The sequence below is a fragment of the Dama dama genome, chromosome X (genome assembly GCF_033118175.1).
Source record: "Dama dama isolate Ldn47 chromosome X, ASM3311817v1, whole genome shotgun sequence".
NCBI lineage: Eukaryota > Metazoa > Chordata > Mammalia > Artiodactyla > Cervidae > Dama > Dama dama.
The window spans coordinates 55,957,105-55,978,922 of NC_083714.1; the positions used below are offsets into that span (position 1 = coordinate 55,957,105).

A 21,818-nucleotide genomic window follows, 5' to 3' on the forward strand; every position below is an offset into this window, starting at 1 on the left:
ATTTATTTTTATTAGTTGGAGGCTAATTACTTTACAATATGGTAGTGGTTTTTCCCATACATTGACATGAATCAGCCATGGATTTACATGTGTTCCCCATCCTGAACCCTCCTCCCACCTCTCTCCCCATCCCATCCCTCCAGCATATACATTTTAATGTTGTATTGGTTTCTATATTTACAGCAAATACAAATATAATGCCAATACTAATATTCAGAGCCAGACTTTTAGTAGTTTTATCTCCTCCAAAGCATGAATTGTATTGGACATGGAAGAAAGTAAAGTCCCCCCAAAAGTTTTTAATATCTCTGTATTAAATACAAGCACTTGTCTCTACTTTTCCAAGCAGGATGTCTTGGCATTCTCTTTAATATAGTTTTCAAAAGGCTCAATCATCTGGCTTGCAAAGCACCAACAGGATATAAGCAAACCAATATAAACAGGAGAGGTGACAACTAACACTGAGTATGGAGACACAAAAAGAAAACAGCAGATCTAGAATAAACATAATGAATGCTCTTTATGATGATCAGAAAGTCACCATGAAGAAGGACTACTCTGTTCAAAATCCTTCTTTAGTATTATTAGATAACATGTAATATATCTTTTAGAGAACTTTATTCTCAGAGTTAAAATTAAAAAGCCTTTAACATTTGAAGAGGTAAGATTCATTTATCTAGAACTTCCATCTTATTTAGAACATCTATCATGCCCAATGAAATCAGATACATGAGAAGTTAATAAGATAGAATTAGTCCTTTTTTTTTCTTCTACACTGGAATAAAGAGTAAAAAGGGCCTTGTGGGTTAAGTTTCTAAGGACATATTTGTCTAGTTCTATAGCCCTCAGCCCCAGAGATTATCATTGAAAATGCTGATAGAAGATAGAAAGACTTAGAGTACACTAAGATAATTGAATACTACTCAGCCATAACAGCAATGAATGTCACTTAAACTGAGGTGAACGAACCTAGAGCCTGTTATGCAAACTGAAGTAAGTCAGAAAGTGAAAAACAAATATTGTATACTAATGCATATATATGGAATCTGGAAAAATGGCCCAGATGAACCTATTTGCAGAGCAGAAATAGAGACACAGACATAGAGAATGGACTTGTGGACATAGGTGGTGAAGGGGAGGCTGGGATAAATTGGGAGATTGGGATTGGCACATATAATACACTACCACGCGGCAAGGAGATAGCAAGTGGGAACCTGCTGTAACACAGCAAGCTCAGTTCAGTGACTGTGATGACCTGGAGGGGTGAGATGTGGGGGGAGTGGGAGGGAGATTCAAAAGGGTGAGGAGATATATATATACACACACACACACACACACACACACACACTTATGGCTGATTCATGTTGCTGTATGCAGAAACCAACACAACACTGTAAAGCAATTATACTGCAATAAAGAATTAAATAAAAAAAAAAGAGGTGGTATGTATACACAGTGGAATATTACTAAGCCATAAAAAGAACAAAATATTGTCACTTGCAGCAATGTGAATGGATCTAGAGAATATCATACTAAGTACAATAAGTCAGAGAAAGACAAATGTTATGTATCACTTATAAGTGGAATCTGAAAAATAAAATGAATCTCTATACACAAGAGAAACAAACTCACACAGACAGAAAACAAACTGAAGGTTACCAAAGGGGAAAGGGATGGGGGAGGTATAAAAGACCATTGGATTAACAGGTACACAGTGACAAGAATTTATTGGTATATCACAGGGAACAATATTCAATATCTTGTAACAATCTATAATAGAAAATAATCTGAAAAAAAGAATATTTATATAACTGAATCACTTTGCTCTATACCTAAAACTAACACAATATTGTAACTAAACCATACTTAAATTTAAAAAAAAAAACTTTGACCAAAGTCAATAATTTATCACAGTCTTCTTTTGTTCTGGGAGTTAAGGACACTTACCCGCCAATATCCTGCTTCACAAAGTCTCCAGGTTCTTGTCGCCTTGATTCCACTTGGCCAGTTGTTCCAGGGAGAATATTAATCAGGAAGAGAAGCCCAAGGCCAGCCATGTAGAACTGACTCATTTGTGTGATTATCATCTTCTTAGGCACCAACTTGGAGAGATCTGTGAGTTCCATATTCAGAGGAGGAGGAAAGGAATAGAAGACAAAGGGAAGGAGAAAGAAGAGATGAAAAAAAGATTTCATTCAACTCAGAGCCATTTAATTTTCATAATATACAGTTACTAAATGCTTACTGTGACAGGTCTCCCCCAATTCACCAACGCCACCAAAATTCACTTCTGGCATACCTTTCTTTTGATTTTACCAGGGCCCATCCAATAGAAGGTAGTGTAAAGACTGCTCAACATCACTCATTATCAGAGAAATGCAAATAAAAACCACAATGAGGTACCATTTCACGCCAGTCAGGATGGCTGCTATCCAAAAGTCTACAATTAATAAATGCTGGAGAGGGTGTGGAGAAAAGGGAACCCTCTTACACTGTTGGTGGGAATGCAAACTAGTACAGCCACTATGGAGAACAGTGTAGAGATTCCTGAAAAAAAAAAACTGGAAATAGAACTGCCATGTGACCCAGCAATCCCACTCCTGGGCATACACACCAAGGAAACCAGACCTGAAAGAGACACGTGCACCCCAATGTTCATCACAGCACTGTTTATAATAGTCAGGACATGGAAGCAACCTAGATGCCCATCAGCAGACGAATGGATAAGGAAGCTATGGTACGTATACACAATGGAATATTACTCAGCCATTAAAAACAATACATTTGAATCAGTTCTAATGAGATGGATGAAACTGGAGCCCATTATACAGAGTGAAGTAAGCCAGAAAGATAAACACCAAAACAGTATACTAATGCATATATATGGAATTTAGAAAGATGTTAAGGATAACCCTATATGCAAAACAGAAAAAGAGACACAGATGTGTAGAACAGACTTTTGGACTCTGTGGGAGAAGGTGAGGGTGGGATGTTCTGAGAGAATAGCATTGAAACAAGTATACTATCAAGGGTGAAACAGATCACCAGCCCAGGTTGGATGCATGAGACAAGTGCTCAGGGCTGGTGCACTGGGAAGACCCAGAGGGATGAGATGGGGAGCAAGGTAGGAAGGGGGATCGGGATGGGGAATACATGTAAATCCATGGCTGATTCATGTCAATGTATGGCAAAAAACACTACAATATTGTAAAATAATTAGCCTTCAACTAATGAAAATAAATGAAAAAAAATAAAGGGAAAAAAAAGACTCTGAATCAGTAATCAGAAGTCTTAGACTACAATTTCATCTTTTTCCCTGTCTTCCTCTAACTAGGTGAGTCACAGAACTTCTCTCAGCCTCAGTTACCTCTTATACTCCAAGATCCTAAAATAACCTCTCATTTTCACTTTATTTCCCTCCAATCATGTTTGATTTCTTACTATCACAAATGTCTTTTCATGAGTATTTGTGTAATATTGTAGAAAATCTTAAGACCTGGAATCTCTTTATAGAATTTTTGGGATTGATTCTCATCTTGATATGGTTAGACGGTTTTTGAAAATATCAAAAGGCCTGGAGTAGAGGGACTGTTTCTTCCTCTGAATCAGATTGAGAAACTGCTGAATGATGAGACATGATGTTTTCCCATAAAGCGATATTTGAGGGCACAGCCAGTCCAAAAATAGGGCCACAACATAAAGAAGAAATCCAAGCCTAGTCTCCTGGTACAGAAGTCCCTCCATGGTCAGCAGACTATACTGATTACGTGATTTAGAGTTGTCTATATGCAAGGCTGTTTTATGAACTCTGGCTTGGTGGAGGTTTACCCAGGATATGGGGTTAAGAAAACAGTGTAGAGGCACTTGCTTGTACCCTTATGGCCTTTTAGAATCTGAGACATTGACCACCTGAAGAAGATCTAATTCTGACCCAGCACCATACTATTTTTTCATACTCATAGAGGTGGTTTAATTTTCAGAAGGTATAGAGGACATGGAACATTTTTCCCAAGGAAAGCTTATACAAGAGACTAATATGTAAAACAGATACATGCTGAAGAACTATTCTGACTGATGAGAAGATGAAGAAAAAAAGTCTTTCTAAATTGATCCTTCCCCTCCTTGCCCCAAAGCAGCCACTAGGTTCTATATTGGGGCTTCCCTGGTGGCTCAGCTGTTAAAGAATCTTCTTGCAATGCAGGAGACCTGAGTTCGAACCCTAGGTTGGGAAGATCCCCTGGAGAAGGGGTCAGGTACCCACTCCAGTATTCTGGCCTGGAGAATTCCATGGACAGAGGAGCCTGACAGGCTACAGTCCATGGGATCACAAAGAGTGAGACATGACTGAGCAACTTTCACTCACTCACTCAGGTTCTGTTTTAGATTGTCTTCTTAAATCTGGTACAGGCATAGAATACTATGATATGCAAGACAGATTTCTGACATGGGAAAATGTCCACAGCATATATAGAAATAGTCACAGTATTAAGTTGCATCATATAAATGTGCCAATATTTGACAATTTTTCTTTCATAAAACAGCAATTTCTAATGCTCAACCTAATAAGTGCTGTGATGATCATGATTCATGAGCTGTATAAGAGTTGACGGCTATTTTACAAAAATCAACAAAAACAGCACAATTAAGAAAACCATAGCATATGAGGAAGAAAATATGGTGCATAAAGAGACAACTCTAAGGCAAGAGAAACACCTGTAGTATGGGCAATAACTCTGACATATGTTCAAACTTTCATAGAACCCAAAGTTTGAAAATCACATGAGAAAGATTAATGCTCAGATAATCATGATTAATAAATACTCTACAGGAAGAAAGAGAGTTGGTAAAGGATATGAAGTCCAAATTGTAGAAATCATCCACGGAATATAGGACAGAACTATGATGCATACTCAAAAAACATAAGTATCTGAGTAACAATCCTGGATTTCAGAGAAGGTGGCCATGCCGCATGAGCAAAGATACCAGTAGTGTGTGCTCATCTATGCTATCCTAGTATATAACTATGGTTTGTGTTCAAATGATCATGGTAAACAAGCCGCAAACCTTCACACTAAGCATAGATGCCAATGACACAGAAGCAAATGCCCATGATTTGGAAGGAGAAAACTATGATGCATAAGAAGACAAAAATGTTATATGAACTCATGACTAAGATATTAATACATGTTTAAATAACCATTATGCATGAAAAGACATTCATAACATATAAAAGAGGTTGGGCATAATGTGTGCCCTCCAACTACCATGAAACTTGTTAGCAAATAAATTATTATAACTCATGTGAACATTTATGATATAAAACCATTTGGCCATGGTATATGTCAGAAAACCATAATAAGCCTAGTAAACACTGACCAATAGAAGATGCCCTAGGTTCATGTTTCATTAAGACACTGCATGTGATCAAAAGAATGCCACTAGAGTGCTGAACAAAAATGTGAATATACTTAGTAACATTAAACTGTACAGTTAAAATAGTTGATTGTTTATGTGTTTTTAACCAGAATTAATTTTTTAATTAAAAACAACATGCCACTGGAAAAGGCAGCTTTAGCAAGATGGCACATATCTGTAAAACAGGACCAAACTCTGATACGTGTACAGAGAAATATGGCTCATTAGCCATTATTAGCATTAAATGAACATAAATTCATGTACATGATCATGTACATGTAAATGATGTAAATCCATGTAAATGATCAACCTCAGATGATCATCAAACAAGTGCAGATAAGGACAGTAGAAGGCTAGATGTTTAAAATTCTTCTGCCAACCTTGCTGAATTTTCAAGTGACCACAGTGCATAAACTGAAAACCGTGACACTTAAAGAAAGACCCTTCAAACATAATAAAACACCTATGACGCTAGAGACACCTATGGTATATACTTAAACAACCATGATGAATGTGAAGAAGCATTTGGTATATTATTCCTGAACTGTGACACGTGCATACACAATATGTGTATCATGGCAACCATGATACAGGAATTAAGTGACATGGCTTAGGAGTAGATGGTCATGCTAGACTGCCACGATGTAGGAAGAGAAGCCATGGTCCAAGAGTAGGCAGACACGCTGAACTTTTTTTCACTGGGGAGGAGAGGTTAAAATATAGATGCAGGGAGGAGCCAAGATGGCGGAGGAGTAGGACGGGGAGACCACTTTCTCTCCTACAAATTCATCAAAAGAATAACTGAACGCAGAGCAAACTTCGCAAAACAACTTCTGATCGCTAGCTGAGGTCATCAGGCGCCCAGAAAAGCAGCCCATTGTCTTCGAAAGGAGGTAGGACAAAATATAAAAGATAAAAAGTGAGACAAAAGAGCTAAGGACGGAGATCCGTCCCGGGAGCTCATAGGCGGCATTGCTTGGGGTAGGGTCCGGGCCTGAGTGCCCTGAGGACAATCGGAGGGAGCTTCTGTGAGTTGCCAACTTGAACTGTGGGAGACCAAAAGAGAGAGAGTAAATTAACCGGCCCGAACACACTGCCGGCCGTTCGCAGAACAAAGAGACCGAGAGGGTCCAGAGAGGAGCTCGCAGGCTGCGGACCGGCCCAGCCCCGCTGGAGGCAGGAGGCAGGGGGGAGGGGAAGGTCGCAGCGAGACACAGGGCGCAGGCACCCGACCGGCGCGGGCGGGGACTGGGGCTGGGGACGCGGAGGGCAGAAGGCGCGCGCACCCGACTGGCGCCAGCGGAAACTGAGACTGGGTCCGCGGAAGGGAGGGGGCGCGCCACACCTGGGGAGAGTGCGCCCACCAAGCCCCTCGCTGCCTGGACTGCTCTGACGGGGAAGGCACAGAGAGCAGGCGCAGCTTTTCCTTCCGCGCTTTTGTGGAACACTGGAGGGCTGGAACCTCGCGCAGCGCGGGGCGCGCGCTCCATAGAGAACAGCCGGGAGCCTGAGCGGCGCAGACGGAGAGGGCAGCGTCGGCCCCTCCCTGCAGCGCAAGCCCCTCCCCGCGGAGCGACGGAACTAGCTACCTGAATAAGAGTCCACCTCCGCCCGCCTGTGTCAGGGCGGAAATGAGGCTCTGAGGAGACCGGCAAACAGAAGCCAAATAAACAAAGGAAACCGCTTCAGAAGGGGCTGGTGCAACAGATTAAAATCCCTCTAGGAAACATTGACTACACCGGAGGAGCCTGTAGATATCGAGAAGCGTAAGCTGGAACGAGGAGCTATCTGAAACTGAGCCGAACCCACACTGACCACAACAGCTCCAGAGAAACTCCTAGATATAATTTTACTTTTTTCTCTTTTTTTTTTCTTTTTTTTTAATTTTTTTTAATTTTTTTGTTTTTTTTTTCTTTTTTCTTTTTTATTTTCCTTTAAAATCCCCTATTACTCCCCCATTACTCCTTAACTGTCATTTCCGTAGACTTTTACGATTTTTTAATTAGGGGGAAAAAAAATTTTTTTTTTCTTTCTTTTTTTTTTCTTTTTTTTTCTTTCCTTTTTCTCTTCTATTTTCTATTTTTCTTTTTCTCTTATTTCTTTTAAAGTCCTCTAGTACTCCTCTACTGCTCCTTAATTTTCATTTTCAACACACTATAACCTTACAAAAAAAAAAAAAAAGAGAGAGAAGCCCTATTTTTAAACCGAAGATTATTCTCTCCCAATCTTGACTCTCTGTTTTCTACCTCAGAACACCTCTATTTCCTCCTTTCCCCTTCTCTTCCCATTCCAATTCTGTGAATCTTTGTAGGTGACTGGGCTACAGAGAACACTCTGGGAACAGACAACTGCGTAGATCTGTCTCTCTCCTCTTGAGTCCCCCTTTTTCTCCTCCTGTTCATCTCTAACTCCCTCCTCCCTCTCCTCTTCTTCATGTGACTCTGTGAACCTCTCTGGGTGTCCCTAACGGGGGAGAATCTTTTAGCCATTAACCTAGAAGTTTTCTTATCAGGGCTGTATAGTTGGAGAAGTCCTGAGACTACAGGAAGAATAAAACTGAAATCCAGAGGCAGGAGACTTAAGCCCAAAACCTGAGAACACCAGAAAACTCCTGACTACAAGGAACTTTAAGTAATAAGTGACTGTCCAAAAGCCTCCATACCTACACTGAAACCAACCACCACACAAGAGTCAATAAGTTTTAGAGCAAGACATACCACGCAAATTCTCCAGGAACGCAGGAACATAGCCCTGAACATCAACATACAGGCTGCCCAAGGTCACACCTAACACATAGACCCATCTCAAAACTCATTACTGGGCACTCCATTGCTCTCCAAAGAGAAGAAATCAACTTCCACGCACCAGAACACTGACGCAAGCTTCCCTAACCAGGAAATCTCGACAAGCCAATCATCTAACCCCACCCACTGGGTTAATCCTCCACAACAAAAAGGAACCACAGACCTCCAGAATACAGAAAGCCCACTCCAGATACAGCAATCTAAACAAGATGAAAAGGCAAAGAAATACCCAACAGGTAAAGGAACATGAAAAATGCCCACCAAGTCAAACAAAAGAGGAGGAGATAGGGAATCTACCTGAAAAAGAATTTAGAATAATGATAATAAAAATGATCCAAAATCTTGAAAACAAAATGGAGTTACAGATAAATAGCCTGGAAACAAAGATTGAAAAGATTCAAGAACTGTTTAATAAAGACCTAGAAGAAATAAAAAAGAGTCAATTACAAATGAATAATGCAATGAATGAGATCAAAAACACTTTGGAGGGAACCAAGAGTAGAATAACGGAGGCAGAAGATAGGATAAGTGAGGTAGAAGATAAAATGGTGGAAATAAATGAAGCAGAGAGGAAAAAAGAAAAAAGGATCAAAAGAAATGAGGACAACCTCAGGGACCTCTGGGACACTGTGAAACGCCCCAAGATTCGAATCATAGGAGTTCCTGAAGAAGAAGACAAAAAGAAAGGCCATGAGAAAATACTCGAGGAGATAATAGCTGAAAACTTCCCTAAAATGGGGAAGGAAATAGCCACCCAAATCCAAGAAACCCAGAGAGTCCCAAACAGGATAAACCCAAGGCGAAACACCCCAAGACACATATTAATCAAATTAACAAAGATCAAACACAAAGAACAAATATTAAAAGCAGCAAGGGAAAAACAACAAATAACACACAAAGGGATTCCCATAAGGATAACAGCTGATCTATCAATAGAAACCCTCCAGGCCAGAAGGGAATGGCAGGACGTACTGAAAGTAATGAAAGAGAATAACCTACAACCTAGATTACTGTATCCAGCAAGGATCTCATTCAGATATGAAGGAGAATTCAAAAGCTTTACAGATAAGCAAAAGCTGAGAGAATTCAGCACCACCAAACCAGCTCTTCAACAAATGCTAAAGGATCTTCTCTAGACAGGAAATGCAGAAAGGTTGTATAAACTTGAACCCAAAACAACAAAGTAAATGGCAACGGGACCACACCTATCAATAATTACCCTAAATGTAAATGGGTTGAATGCCCCAACCAAAAGACAAAGATTGGCTGAATGGATACAAAAACAAGACCCCTATATATGCTGTCTACAAGAGACCCACCTCAAAACAAGAGACACATACAGACTAAAAGTGAAGGGCTGGAAAAAAATATTTCATGCAAACGGAGACCAAAAGAAAGCAGGAGTCGCAATACTCATATCAGATAAAATAGACTTTCAAATAAAGGAAGTGAAAAGAGACAAAGAAGGGCACTACATAATGATCAAAGGATCAATCAAAAAAGAAGATATAACAATTATAAATATATATGCACCCAACATAGGAGCACCGCAATATGTACGGCAAACGCTAACGAGTATGAAAGAGGAAATTAATAGTAACACAATAATAGTGGGAGACTTTAATACCCCACTCACAACTATGGATAGATCAACTAAACAGAAAACTAACAAGGAAACACAAACCTTAAATGACACAATGGACCAGCTAGACCTAATTGATATCTATAGGACATTTCACCCCAAAACAATCAACTTCACCTTTTTCTCAAGTGCACACGGAACATTCTCCAGAATAGATCACATCCTGGGCCATAAATCTGGTCTTGGAAAATTCAAAAAAATTGCAATCATTCCAGTCATCTTTTCTGACCACAGTGCAGTAAGATTAGATCTCAATTACAGGGAAAAAATTGTTAAAACTTCAAACATATGGAGGCTAAATAACACGCTTCTGAATAACCAACAAATCATAGAAGAAATCAAAAAAGAAATCAAAATATGTATAGAAATGAATGAAAATGAAAACACAACAACCCAAAACCTATGGGACACTGTAAAAGCAGTGCTAAGGGGAAGGTTCATAGCATTACAGGCTTACATCAAGAAACAGGAAAAAAACCAATTAAATAACCTAACTCTACACCTAAAGCAATTAGAGAAGGAAGAAATGAAGAACCCCAGAGTTAGCAGAAGGAAAGAAATCTTAAAAATCAGGGCAGAAATAAATGCAAAAGAAACTAAAGAGACCATAGCAAAAATCAACAAAGCTAAAAGCTGGTTTTTTGAAAAAATAAACAAAATTGACAAACCATTAGCAAGACTCATTAAGAAACAAAGAGAGAAGAACCAAATTAACAAAATTAGAAATGAAAATGGAGAGATCACAACAGACAACACTGAAATACAAAGGATCATAAGAGACTACTACCAGCAGCTCTATGCCAATAAAATGGACAACTTGGATGAAATGGACAAATTCTTAGAAAAGTATAACTTTCCAAAACTGAACCAGGAAGAAATAGAAGATCTTAACAGACCCATCACAAGCAAGGAAATCGAAACTGTCATCAAAAATCTTCCAGCAAACAAAAGCCCAGGACCAGATGGCTTCACAGCTGAATTCTACCAAAAATTTAGAGAAGAGCTAACACCTATCTTACTCAAACTCTTCCAGAAAATTGCAGAAGAAGGTAAGCTTCCAAACTCATTCTATGAGGCCACCATCACCCTAATTCCAAAACCAGACAAAGATGCCACAAAAAAAGAAAACTACAGGCCAATATCACTGATGAACATAGATGCAAAAATCCTTAACAAAATTCTAGCAAACAGAATCCAACAACATATTAAAAAAATCATACACCATGACCAAGTGGGCTTTATCCCAGGAATGCAAGGATTCTTTAATATCCGCAAATCAATCAATGTAATACACCACATTAACAAATTGAAAGATAAAAAGCATATGATTATCTCAATAGATGCAGAGAAAGCCTTTGACAAAATTCAACACTCATTTATGATTAAAACTCTCCAAAAAGCAGGAATAGAAGGAACATACCTCAACATAATAAAAGCTATATATGACAAACCCACAGCAAGCATCACCCTCAAGGGTGAAAAATTGAAGGCATTTCCCCTGAAATCAGGAACAAGACAAGGGTGCCCACTCTCACCACTACTATTCAACATAGTGTTGGAAATTCTGGCCACAGCAATCAGAGCAGAAAAAGAAGTAAAAGGAATCCAGATAGGAAAAGAAGAAGTAAAACTCTCACTGTTTGCAGATGACATGATCCTCTACATAGAAAACCCTAAAGACTCTACCAGAAAATTACTAGAGCTAATCAATGAATATAGTAAAGTTGCAGGATATAAAATTAACACACAGAAATCCCTTGCATTCCTATATACTAACAATGAAAAAACAGACAGAGAAATTAAGGAAACAATACCATTCACCATTGCAACAAAAAGAATAAAATACTTAGGAGTGTATCTACCTAAAGAAACAAAGGACCTATACATAGAAAACTATAAAACACTGATGAAAGAAATCAAAGAGGACACAAACAGATGGAGAAACATACCGTGTTCATGGATTGGAAGAATTAATATTGTCAAAATGGCTATTCTACCCAAAGCAGTCTATAGATTCAATGCAATCCCTATCAAGCTACCAACGGTATTTTTCACAGAACTAGACCAAAGAATTTCACAATTTGTATGGAAATACAAAAAACCTCGAATAGCCAAAGTAATCTTGAGAAAGAAGAATGGAACTGGAGGAATCAACCTGCCTGACTTCAGACTCTACTACAAAGCCACAGTCATCAAGACAGTATGGTACTGGCACAAAGACAGAAATATAGATCAATGGAACAGAATAGAAAGCCCAGAGATAAATCCACGAACCTATGGACACCTTATCTTTGACAAAGGAGGCAAGGATATACAATGGAAAAAAGACAACCTCTTTAACAAGTGGTGCTGGGAAAACTGGTCAACCACTTGTAAAAGAATGAAACTAGAACACTTTCTAACACCATACACAAAAATAAACTCAAAATGGATTAAAGATCTAAATGTAAGACCAGAAACTATAAAACTCCTAGAGGAGAACATAGGCAAAACACTCTCCGACATAAATCAAAGCAAGATCCTCTATGACCCACCTCCCAGAATATTGGAAATAAAAGCAAAACTAAACAAATGGGACCTAATGAAACTTAAAAGCTTTTGCACTACAAAGGAAACTATAAGTAAGGTGAAAAGACAGCCCTCAGATTGGGAGAAAATAATAGCAAATGAAGAAACAGACAAAGGATTAATCTCAAAAATATACAAGCAACTCCTGCAGCTCAATTCCAGAAAAATAAATGACCCAATCAAAAAATGGGCCAAAGAACTAAACAGACATTTCTCCAAAGAAGACATACAGATGGCTAACAAACACATGAAAAGATGCTCAACATCACTCATTATTAGAGAAATGCAAATGAAAACCACAATGAGGTACCATTACACGCCAGTCAGGATGGCTGCTATCCAAAAGTCTACAAGCAATAAATGCTGGAGAGGGTGTGGAGAAAAGGGAACCCTCTTACACTGTTGGTGGGACTGCAAACTAGTACAGCCGCTATGGAAAACAGTGTGGAGATTTCTTAAAAAACTGGAAATAGAACTGCCATATGACCCAGCAATCCCACTTCTGGGCATACACACTGAGGAAACCAGATCTGAAAGAGACACATGCACCCCAATGTTCATCGCAGCACTGTTTATAATAGCCAGGACATGGAAGCAACCTAGATGCCCATCAGCAGATGAATGGATAAGGAAGCTGTGGTACATATACACCATGGAATATTACTCAGCCATTAAAAAGAATTCATTTGAACCAGTCCTAATGAGATGGATGAAGCTGGAGCCCATTATACAGAGTGAAGTAAGCCAGAAAGATAAAGAACATTACAGCATACTGACACATGTATATGGAATTTAGAAAGGTGATAACGATAACCCTATATGCAAAACAGAAAAAGAGACACAGAAATACAGAACAGACTTTTGAACTTTGTGGGAGAATGTGAGGGTGGGATATTTCAAAAGAACAGCATGTATACTATCTATGGTGAAACAGATCACCAGCCCAGGTGGGATGCACGAGACAAGTGCTCCGGCCTGGTGCACTGGGAAGACCCAGAGGAATCGGGTGGAGAGGGAGGTGGGAGGGGGGATCGGGATTGGGAATACATGTAAATCCATGGCTGATTCATATCAATGTATGACAAAACCCACTGGAAAAAAAAATAATAATAAAAAAAAATAAAATAAAATATAGATGCAAGTGGTCACAATGAAGAATAGATATCTTTCAAGTAATGATGACCACAGTGAATAAATTATTATAACATGTGAACAAATATAATTCACATATCCATGGTGAATACACTGAAAATTATAGAAAGGGAACATCATATAGTGACATGAATATTCAAACAACTATGTTGCAAGCTCATGCTCAGTCACTTCAGTCATGTCCAACTCTTTGCAAGCCCATGGGATTTTCCCAGCAAGAATAATTGAGTGGGTCGCCATTTCCTTCTCCAATGTTGAGTAGAATGCAAAACCTAATAATAGTTGTTTAAAATTCGTATAAAGAAGCCAGTCCACATTGCAAAAGTAGACAACCACGGTGTATGTTCATATAAGTTCAGCAAATTAAACACCAATGACATATGAACTTAAAACCATGGCCACAGTGGCAGATCCCTTTGGTAGGTGCAGACTGGCTATAATACAAGAAGCAACAACCCTTGTGCAGGTTCAGATAAAGATAATTTTGGTGTTAGAATGTTTTATCCATGGTACAGGAACACACAAAACACGACCCATGCCCAAGCAACCATAACATGGCACTGCACAGCCAAAATTTAGCAAATGGTTATTCAACCAATTCACTCTTCTCCAGAGATGAAGTTACAAGGAACTAACGAGAGGGAAATCTCCATTAGCTGATAACTTACAAATTAATATCTCCATCCTACAACTCTCTGTAACCCATATCTGCACTTTGATGTCCGAGAAGCATCTTAAACCTAACACGTTAATATCTGAGGTTCAGATATCCACCTACACACACACACACACACACACACACACACACACACCTTGATCACCTGTCATCTTTCTCATCACATGTAATGATAACTCCACCTTTCCATTTGTTCAGAGTTAACACTCTGATATTATTCTTGACTCCACTTTTGCTCTCACACCCACACTCAATCCATAAACAAGTCTCATGGGCATTCTACTCAAAAGGCAACATATTCAGAATAAAACCACTGGTCATCAACTCTGCTGCTATGACTCTGGCTCATCATCTCTTGCTGAGATCATTTTAAAAGCCTCTTAACTGGTCTTGCTGCCTCTGCCCTTGGTCCCCTCTGGTCTGTTCTTTAAATAGCAGACAGTGAAATGATAAAGTGTTAAGTCAGATCATGCTTCTCATCTGTTCAAAATCCTCCAATTGATTTCCATTTCAAAATCCTTATTATGAGCTAAAAGAACCTACATGATCTTATCCCCAAGTAACCGGCTAATCTCTGCTACCCTCCTATCTTACACACTCCATTTCAGCCACATGGCCTCCTTGCAGTTCATTGGATATGCCTGGCATACTTCAGTTTTAGAGCCTTTGCTGATGATATTGCCTGTACCTGGAGTATTCTTCCATCCAGTTTCCAGATAGTTTGTTCATTTCCTCATTTCAGGTTTTTATTCAAACATCACGTCTCTCACTGAGGCCCTCCCTGAATACCCTAAATAAAAATTAAATGCTACACATCCCAGATATTCCTTATGCAGTTTCCAGCTTTAATTTTCCTCCTTTGAACTTCTTGCACTGTTTTTGCTGTTATTTTACAGTCAGTCATGTCCAACGCTTGGCAACCCCATGGACTGCAGTACACCAGGCTTTCCCTGTCCTTCACTATCACCTGGAGTTTGCTCAAACCTATGTACATGAGTCGGTGATGCCATCCAACCACGTCATCCTCTGTTATCCCCTCCTCTTCCTGCCTTCAGTCCTTCCCAGCATCAGGGTCTCTTCCAATGAGCTGGCTCTTCGCATCAGGTGGTCAAACACTGAAGCTTCAGCATCATCATCAGTCGTTCCAATGAATATTCAGGGTTGATTTCATTTAGGATTTACTAGTTTGATCTCCGTGCAGTCCAAGGGACTCTCAAGAGTCTTCTCCAGCACCAGAGTTCAAAAGCATCAATTCTTCAGCACTCAGCCTTCTTTATGGCTCAACTCTCACATCCATAGATGACTACTGAAAACAAACCACAGCTTTGACTAGACGGACCTTTGTTGGCAAAGTGATATCTCTGCTTTTTAAGATGCTGTCTAGGTTTGTCATAGCTTTTCTTCCAAAAAGCGTGTCTTTCAATTTCATGGCTGCAGTAACCATCTGCAGTGATTTTGGAGCCCAAGAAAATAAAGTCTGTCACTGTTTCCATTGTTTCCCCTTCTCTTTGCATGAAGTGATGAGACTGGATGGGATCTTGGGTTTCTGAATGTTGAGTTTTAAGCCAGCTTTCTCACTCTCCTCTTTCACCTTCATCAAGAAGACTCTTTAGTTCCTCTTTGCTTTCTGCCATTAGGGTGGTGTCATCTGCATATCTGATGTTGCTGATATTTCTCCTGGCAATCTTGATTCCAGGTTGAACTTCAACCAGCCCGGCATTTCCATGATGTACTCTGCATATAAGTTAACTAAGCAGGGTGACAGGATACAGCACTGACGTACTCCTTTCCCAATTTGGAACCAGTCCGTTGTTACATGTCCAGTTCTAACTTGCTTCTTGACCTGCATACAGGTTTCTCAGGAGACAGGCCAGGTGGTCTGATATTTCCATGTCTTTAAGAATTTTCCACAGCTTTTTTGTGATCCACATAGTCAAAGGCTTTGGTGTACTCAATAAAGCAGAAGTAGATACTTTTCTGGAATTCCATAGTTTTCTCTATGATCCAACTAAAGTTGGCAATTTGATCTCTGGTTCCTCTGCCTTTTCTAAACCCAGCTTGTACATCTGGAAGTTCACAGTTCACATACTGCTGAAACATAGTTTGAAGAATTTTGAGTATAACGTTCCTAGCATAGGAAATGAGCACATGTCCGGTAGTTTGAACATTCTTTGGCATTGCCCTCCTTTCTGGTTGGAATGAAAACTGATATTTTCCAGTCCTGTGGCCACTGCTGAGTGTTCCAAATTTGATGGCATATTGAGTGCAGCACTTTCACAGCATCATCTCTTAGGATTTGAAATAGCTCAGCTGGAATTCCATCAACTCCACTAGGTTTGTTCATAGTGATGTTTCCTAAGGCCCACTTGACTTCACACAGGATGTCTGGCTCTAGGAGAGTGATCACACCATCATGGTTATCTATGACTATCAAGGTCACCAAGATCTTTTTTGTATACTTCTTCTGTACATTCATGCCTCCTCTTCTTAATATTTTCTGCTTCTGTTAGGTCCATATTTTTTCTGCCCTTTATTGTGCAAATGTTTGCATGAAATGTTTCCTTGGTATCTCTAATTTTCTTGAGATCTCTAGTCTTTCCCGTTCTATTATTTTCCTCTATTTATTTGCATTGTTCACTTCTAGCATGTATTTTATATTTTTTGTTATCAGCTGTTTCCCCAGTAGAGTATAAGCTCAATGGCAACAAGGAATTTTGCTTGTTTTATTTATAGATATATGTTCAATGCATAGAAAACTGCCTGGAAATGATGCATACTTAATAAATAGTTAATGAATGCTATTTTTAAAAAGTTACATCTCTCAATGAGGTAAGAGAGTATAAAGGATAGGGTATAGGTTGGACTTTGGAACCCATTAAATTAAGAGACAACTTGGAACTACCAAATACTACTCATGTTAGGCTTTAAAGACCACCTTACTTAACATAAACTGGTGGTAATAATACTCATCCTATCAGAATTCTAAAAATTAAATCATAGAACGTACATAAAATGCCTGGCTAAAAACCTGTTACCAGGGTAACTCTGCTGCTATATCCTGTCCAAATATAAATTCACTTAATCACAAACATTTGAGCACCTAGTATGTACAAGGCACTGATACAGTTCATTCTTCTATTAGAATTCCCCAAATTCCTTTACCTCAGTCCTTGGAATCTATTAGATACTAACAGTCTGCCTACCAACTCCTCTGCTTGGATGCTATCAGGCACTATCTGCCAGAACTTTACCTGAACAGAGGTATCCCAAGTGCTGCTACCCACATACTACAAAGCCAAGTCTGCCATTTTCTTGCCTCGATTTGTCACTGGAGTTTCATTTGACGCCATCTAATTCTACTCTGTCTCAGGACACTGTTAGTATTAAAGGTTTTAGAGTAGGAAACATCCTAGTTCCAATCCTGGACATACCACATAGAAATCTGACATTATTTCTCATCTATAAAATGTTAAAAATGATAATAATTTCCATGCAAAGATGGGCACAATAAAGGACAGAAATGGTATGGACCTAACAGAAGGAGAGGAGGTGGCAAGAATACACAGAATAACTGTACAAAAATGATCTTGATGACCCAGATAACCAAGATGGTGTGATCACTTACCTACAGCCAGACGTCCTGGAATGCAAAGTCAAGTGGGCCTTAGGAAGCATCACAACAAACAAAGCTAGTGGAGGTGATGGAATTCCAGCTGAGCTATTTCAAATCCTAAAAGATGATGCTGTGAAAGTGCTATACTCAATATGTCAGCAAATTTGAAAAACTCAGCAGTGGCCACATGACTGGAAAAGGTCAGTTTTCATTCCAATCCCAAAGAAAGGCAATACCAAAAAATGTTCAAACTACCGCACAATTACACTCATCTCACACACTAGCAAAGTAGTGCTCAAAAATCTCCATATCAAGATTTCAACAGTACGTGAACCAAGAACTTCCAGATGTTCAAGCTGGACTTAGAAAAGGCAAAGAAACCAGAGATCAAATTGCCAACAACCGCCGGATCATCAAAAAATCAAGAGAGTTCCAGAAAAACATCTACTTCTGCTTCATTGACTATGCTAAAGTCTTTGACTATGTGGATCACAACAGACTGTGGAAAATTCTTAAAGAGATGAGAGTACCAGACCACCTTATCTGCCTCCTGAGAAACCTGTATGCAGGTCAAGAAGCAAGAGCTAGAACTGGACATGGAACAACAGACTGGTTCCAAATCAGGAAAGGAGTACATCAAGGCTGTATACTGTCACCCTGTTTATTTAACTGATATGCAGAGTGCATCATGCAAAATGCCAGGCTGGAAGAAGCACAAGCTGGAATCAAGACTGCCAGAAGAAATATCAATAACCTCAGATACACAGATGACACCACCCTTAAGGCAGAAAGAGAAGAAGAACTAAAAAGCCTCTTGATGAAAGTGAAAGAAAAGAGTGAAAAAGTAGACTTAAAAGTCAACATTCAGTATCCAGTCCCATCACTTCATGGCAAATAGATGGGGAAAGAATGGAAACAGTCAGAGACTTTGTTTTGGGGGGCTCCAAAATCACTGCAGATGGTGACTGCAGCCATGAAATTAAAAGACGCTTGCTCCTTTCCTGGAAGGAAAGCTATCTCTAACCTAGACAGCATATTAAAAAGCAGAGACATCACTCTGCCAACAACCGTCCATCTAGTCAAAGCTATGGTTTCTCCAGTAGTCATGTATGGATGTGAGAGTTGGACTATAAAGAAATCTGAGCACCAAAGAATTGATGTTTTTGAACTATTGTGTTGCAGAAAACTCTTGAGAGTCCCTTGGACTGCAAGGAGATCAAACCAGTACATCCTAAAGGAAATCAGTCCTGAATATTCATTGGAAGTACTGATGCTAAAGCTGAAACTCCAATGCTTTATCCACCTGATGCAAAGAACTGACTCATCTGAAAAGACCTTGATGCTGGGAAAGATTGAAGGCCGGAGAAGAAGGGGATGACACTGGATGAGCTAGTTGGATGGCATCACTGACTCAATGGACATGAGTCTGAGCAACTCTGGGAGTTGGTGATGCACAGGGAAGCCTGGCATGCTGCAGTCCATGGGGTTGCAAAGAGTCAGATGTGACTGAACTGAACTGAATGATAATACTGGCATATGGGATTTTTATGAGAATTAAATGGCATAATTCATGTACATACTTTAGCATTATATTTGACATAGAGTAATCCTTGGTCACTGGAACCTACAAATAGATTCCTTGATCTCTTGCCTTTCAATGAGTCTCAGCTCCACCCTAATCCAGCCACTCATTCCCATGGTCATACCTAAACCTTCTCATTACAAATCTATGATCTCAAATAACTATCTGATCATATGTTTCCAACTTTTTTCATGCAGTACTTTCATACTGTCAACTCTTCTACCCTCCTATCTCTGATCGTTAGATCTTGCCACCTTTAAATTGCCCACCATCACCTTGGTGTCCTTACTTTCTTTCTTACCCCCCTTGAATTACATGGTGGCTTCCCTGGTGGCTCAGAGGTTAAAGCGTCTGCCTGCAATGCAGGAGACCTGGGTTCGATCCCTGGGTCAGAACTGGCAGATTCCCTGGAGAAGGAACTGGCAACCCACTCCAGGATTCTTGCCTGGAGAATCCCATGGATGGAGAAGCCTGGTGGGCTACAGTCCACGGGGTCGCAGAGTCGGACATGACTTCACTTTCACTTTCAGCGGTAAAAAATTTGCTTGCCAATGAAGGAGGTTCAGGAGACGTGGGTTCAATCACTGGGTCGAGAAGATTCCCTGGAGGAGGGAATGGCAACCCACTCCAGCATTCTTGCCTGGAAAATCCCATGGATGGAGGAGCTTGGCAGCCTATAGTCTACGGGATCACAGTCAGACACAAGTAAGCACACACGCACACACCATAATTAAAATCATTATAATCATTGTCTGCTATGAACTCTCTGTGCACTTGCCTCTCTCTAACTCTGTTGTGACTGCCTGAAAAAAAACATAAGCCCTGGATAAATTCATCTCTTTGCAACTGAGCAGATAAATATAGCTGGAGAAAAATCCATAATTATGCCTGACTGGTCTGTCTTTAAATTTTCTCAACATACTTCAAATGTCCCGTGATCCTTTTACATTTGCCAAACCAATTTTTTCTCCCACTCTCTGAAACAACTATTTTTTACTTTCTCTTCTCTCCTTAATTCTCCAGTAACTCTTCTCCCAAACTCTCAACAGATGGCTTTGCTTCCTGTTTTCCCATAAAAATGAAACAATCAGAAGATTTTATCTTCATACTATCAATTATTAAACCTACCCAAATCTCTGCCATATACTCTATCCTTTTCTTGTTACCAGAGGTGTCTAGTCTTATCTAATTCTATTCCTTCTGCATGTGCCATGGATCCTATTCCCTTTCTTCTGCTCAAGGATTTTACTTCAGTGATTTTCTTCTCTCTCCCACACTTGTTAGATTTTCCCTATCTTCTGGCTCATTCCCTGCAGCATATAAAATGATGTAACTATCATCCATGACAGAAAAAAAAAAGAAAGCCCTCACTTGAATTGACATATCCCTCCAACTCTTTTCTAATTTCTCTGCTTCCATTTATGTAACTTATTTCAATAATTTTTGATATCACTATCTCAACCTCTTCAATTCTCATTTTTTTATTCCCCTTACACCAATCAAGTACTTTCACCTATCACTCCTCCCAAACCACTCTTATTATTCATTCATTCAGAATTTATGAAGCCTCATATACTTACCAGGCATTGTTCTAGGTTTTGGGACTACGGTAGTGAACAAAACAGACTAAAAGGGAATCAATGAAGTGAGAACACTAAACCAAGAATTCTTCTTTCTCACATACCTCATATCAAATCCACCTAAACCCAATCCACATCTACACCTTGGTTTATCTCTTCCATAGAAACTATCAGCTAAACCTATTAATTTCAAAACAGATTCAGACTCTGACCACTTCTTAGTACCTCCAGTGCCCACAAGTTTATCTAAACCATCTTCTCGCGTCATCATGATGGCAATGAATGGCCTCCTAACTTGTCTCTCTCCTTCCTCTCCCATACTCTACATTCCATTATCTGCACAAGAGTGAGAGTGAGTTTTCAAAAAGTTATAAGATTATATCACTCCGTTCTCAAGTTTTCCCAGTGGATTTTCATTGGATCCAAAGTACTTGTCATGACCTATAAGTATCTACTTGATTTGACCACTGGCTACCTCTGAACCTCACCTCTTTCTACTTTCCCTCTCCAGCACTCATATCAGGTGAAACTGATCTTCCTACTGTTCCCTGAAAACATACCGCCTGCTCCTGCCTTAGAGGGCTTTGCTCTTCTCTCTGTCCTAAATGCTCTTCTTACAAATACCATTTTGGTTCATCCTTTTACTTCCCTTAGGATTCTAGTTCTGTATCATTGCTTCAGAGAAACTTTCCCTGATCACTCTTATCTAAAACTGCATACTCCTTCCTCATCTCTTTCTATCCCCTAAGCATCATTTTTCTTATATAGCACTACCTAAAACTACAT

General features: G+C 39.5%; 1 protein-coding gene across 1 annotated transcript in view; it reads right to left on the reverse strand.

Annotated features, from left to right (window-relative positions):
* Nucleotides 1–21,818, reverse strand: part of GABRA3 (gamma-aminobutyric acid type A receptor subunit alpha3) — a 236,603-nt gene that overhangs the window by 128,450 nt on the left and 86,335 nt on the right. The window contains exon 2 of the mRNA XM_061136473.1: nt 1,948–2,113. Coding sequence (XP_060992456.1) covers nt 1,948–2,087 — 140 coding nt within the window. The 5' untranslated portion in view covers nt 2,088–2,113. The remainder of the gene's footprint in view (nt 1–1,947; nt 2,114–21,818) is intronic.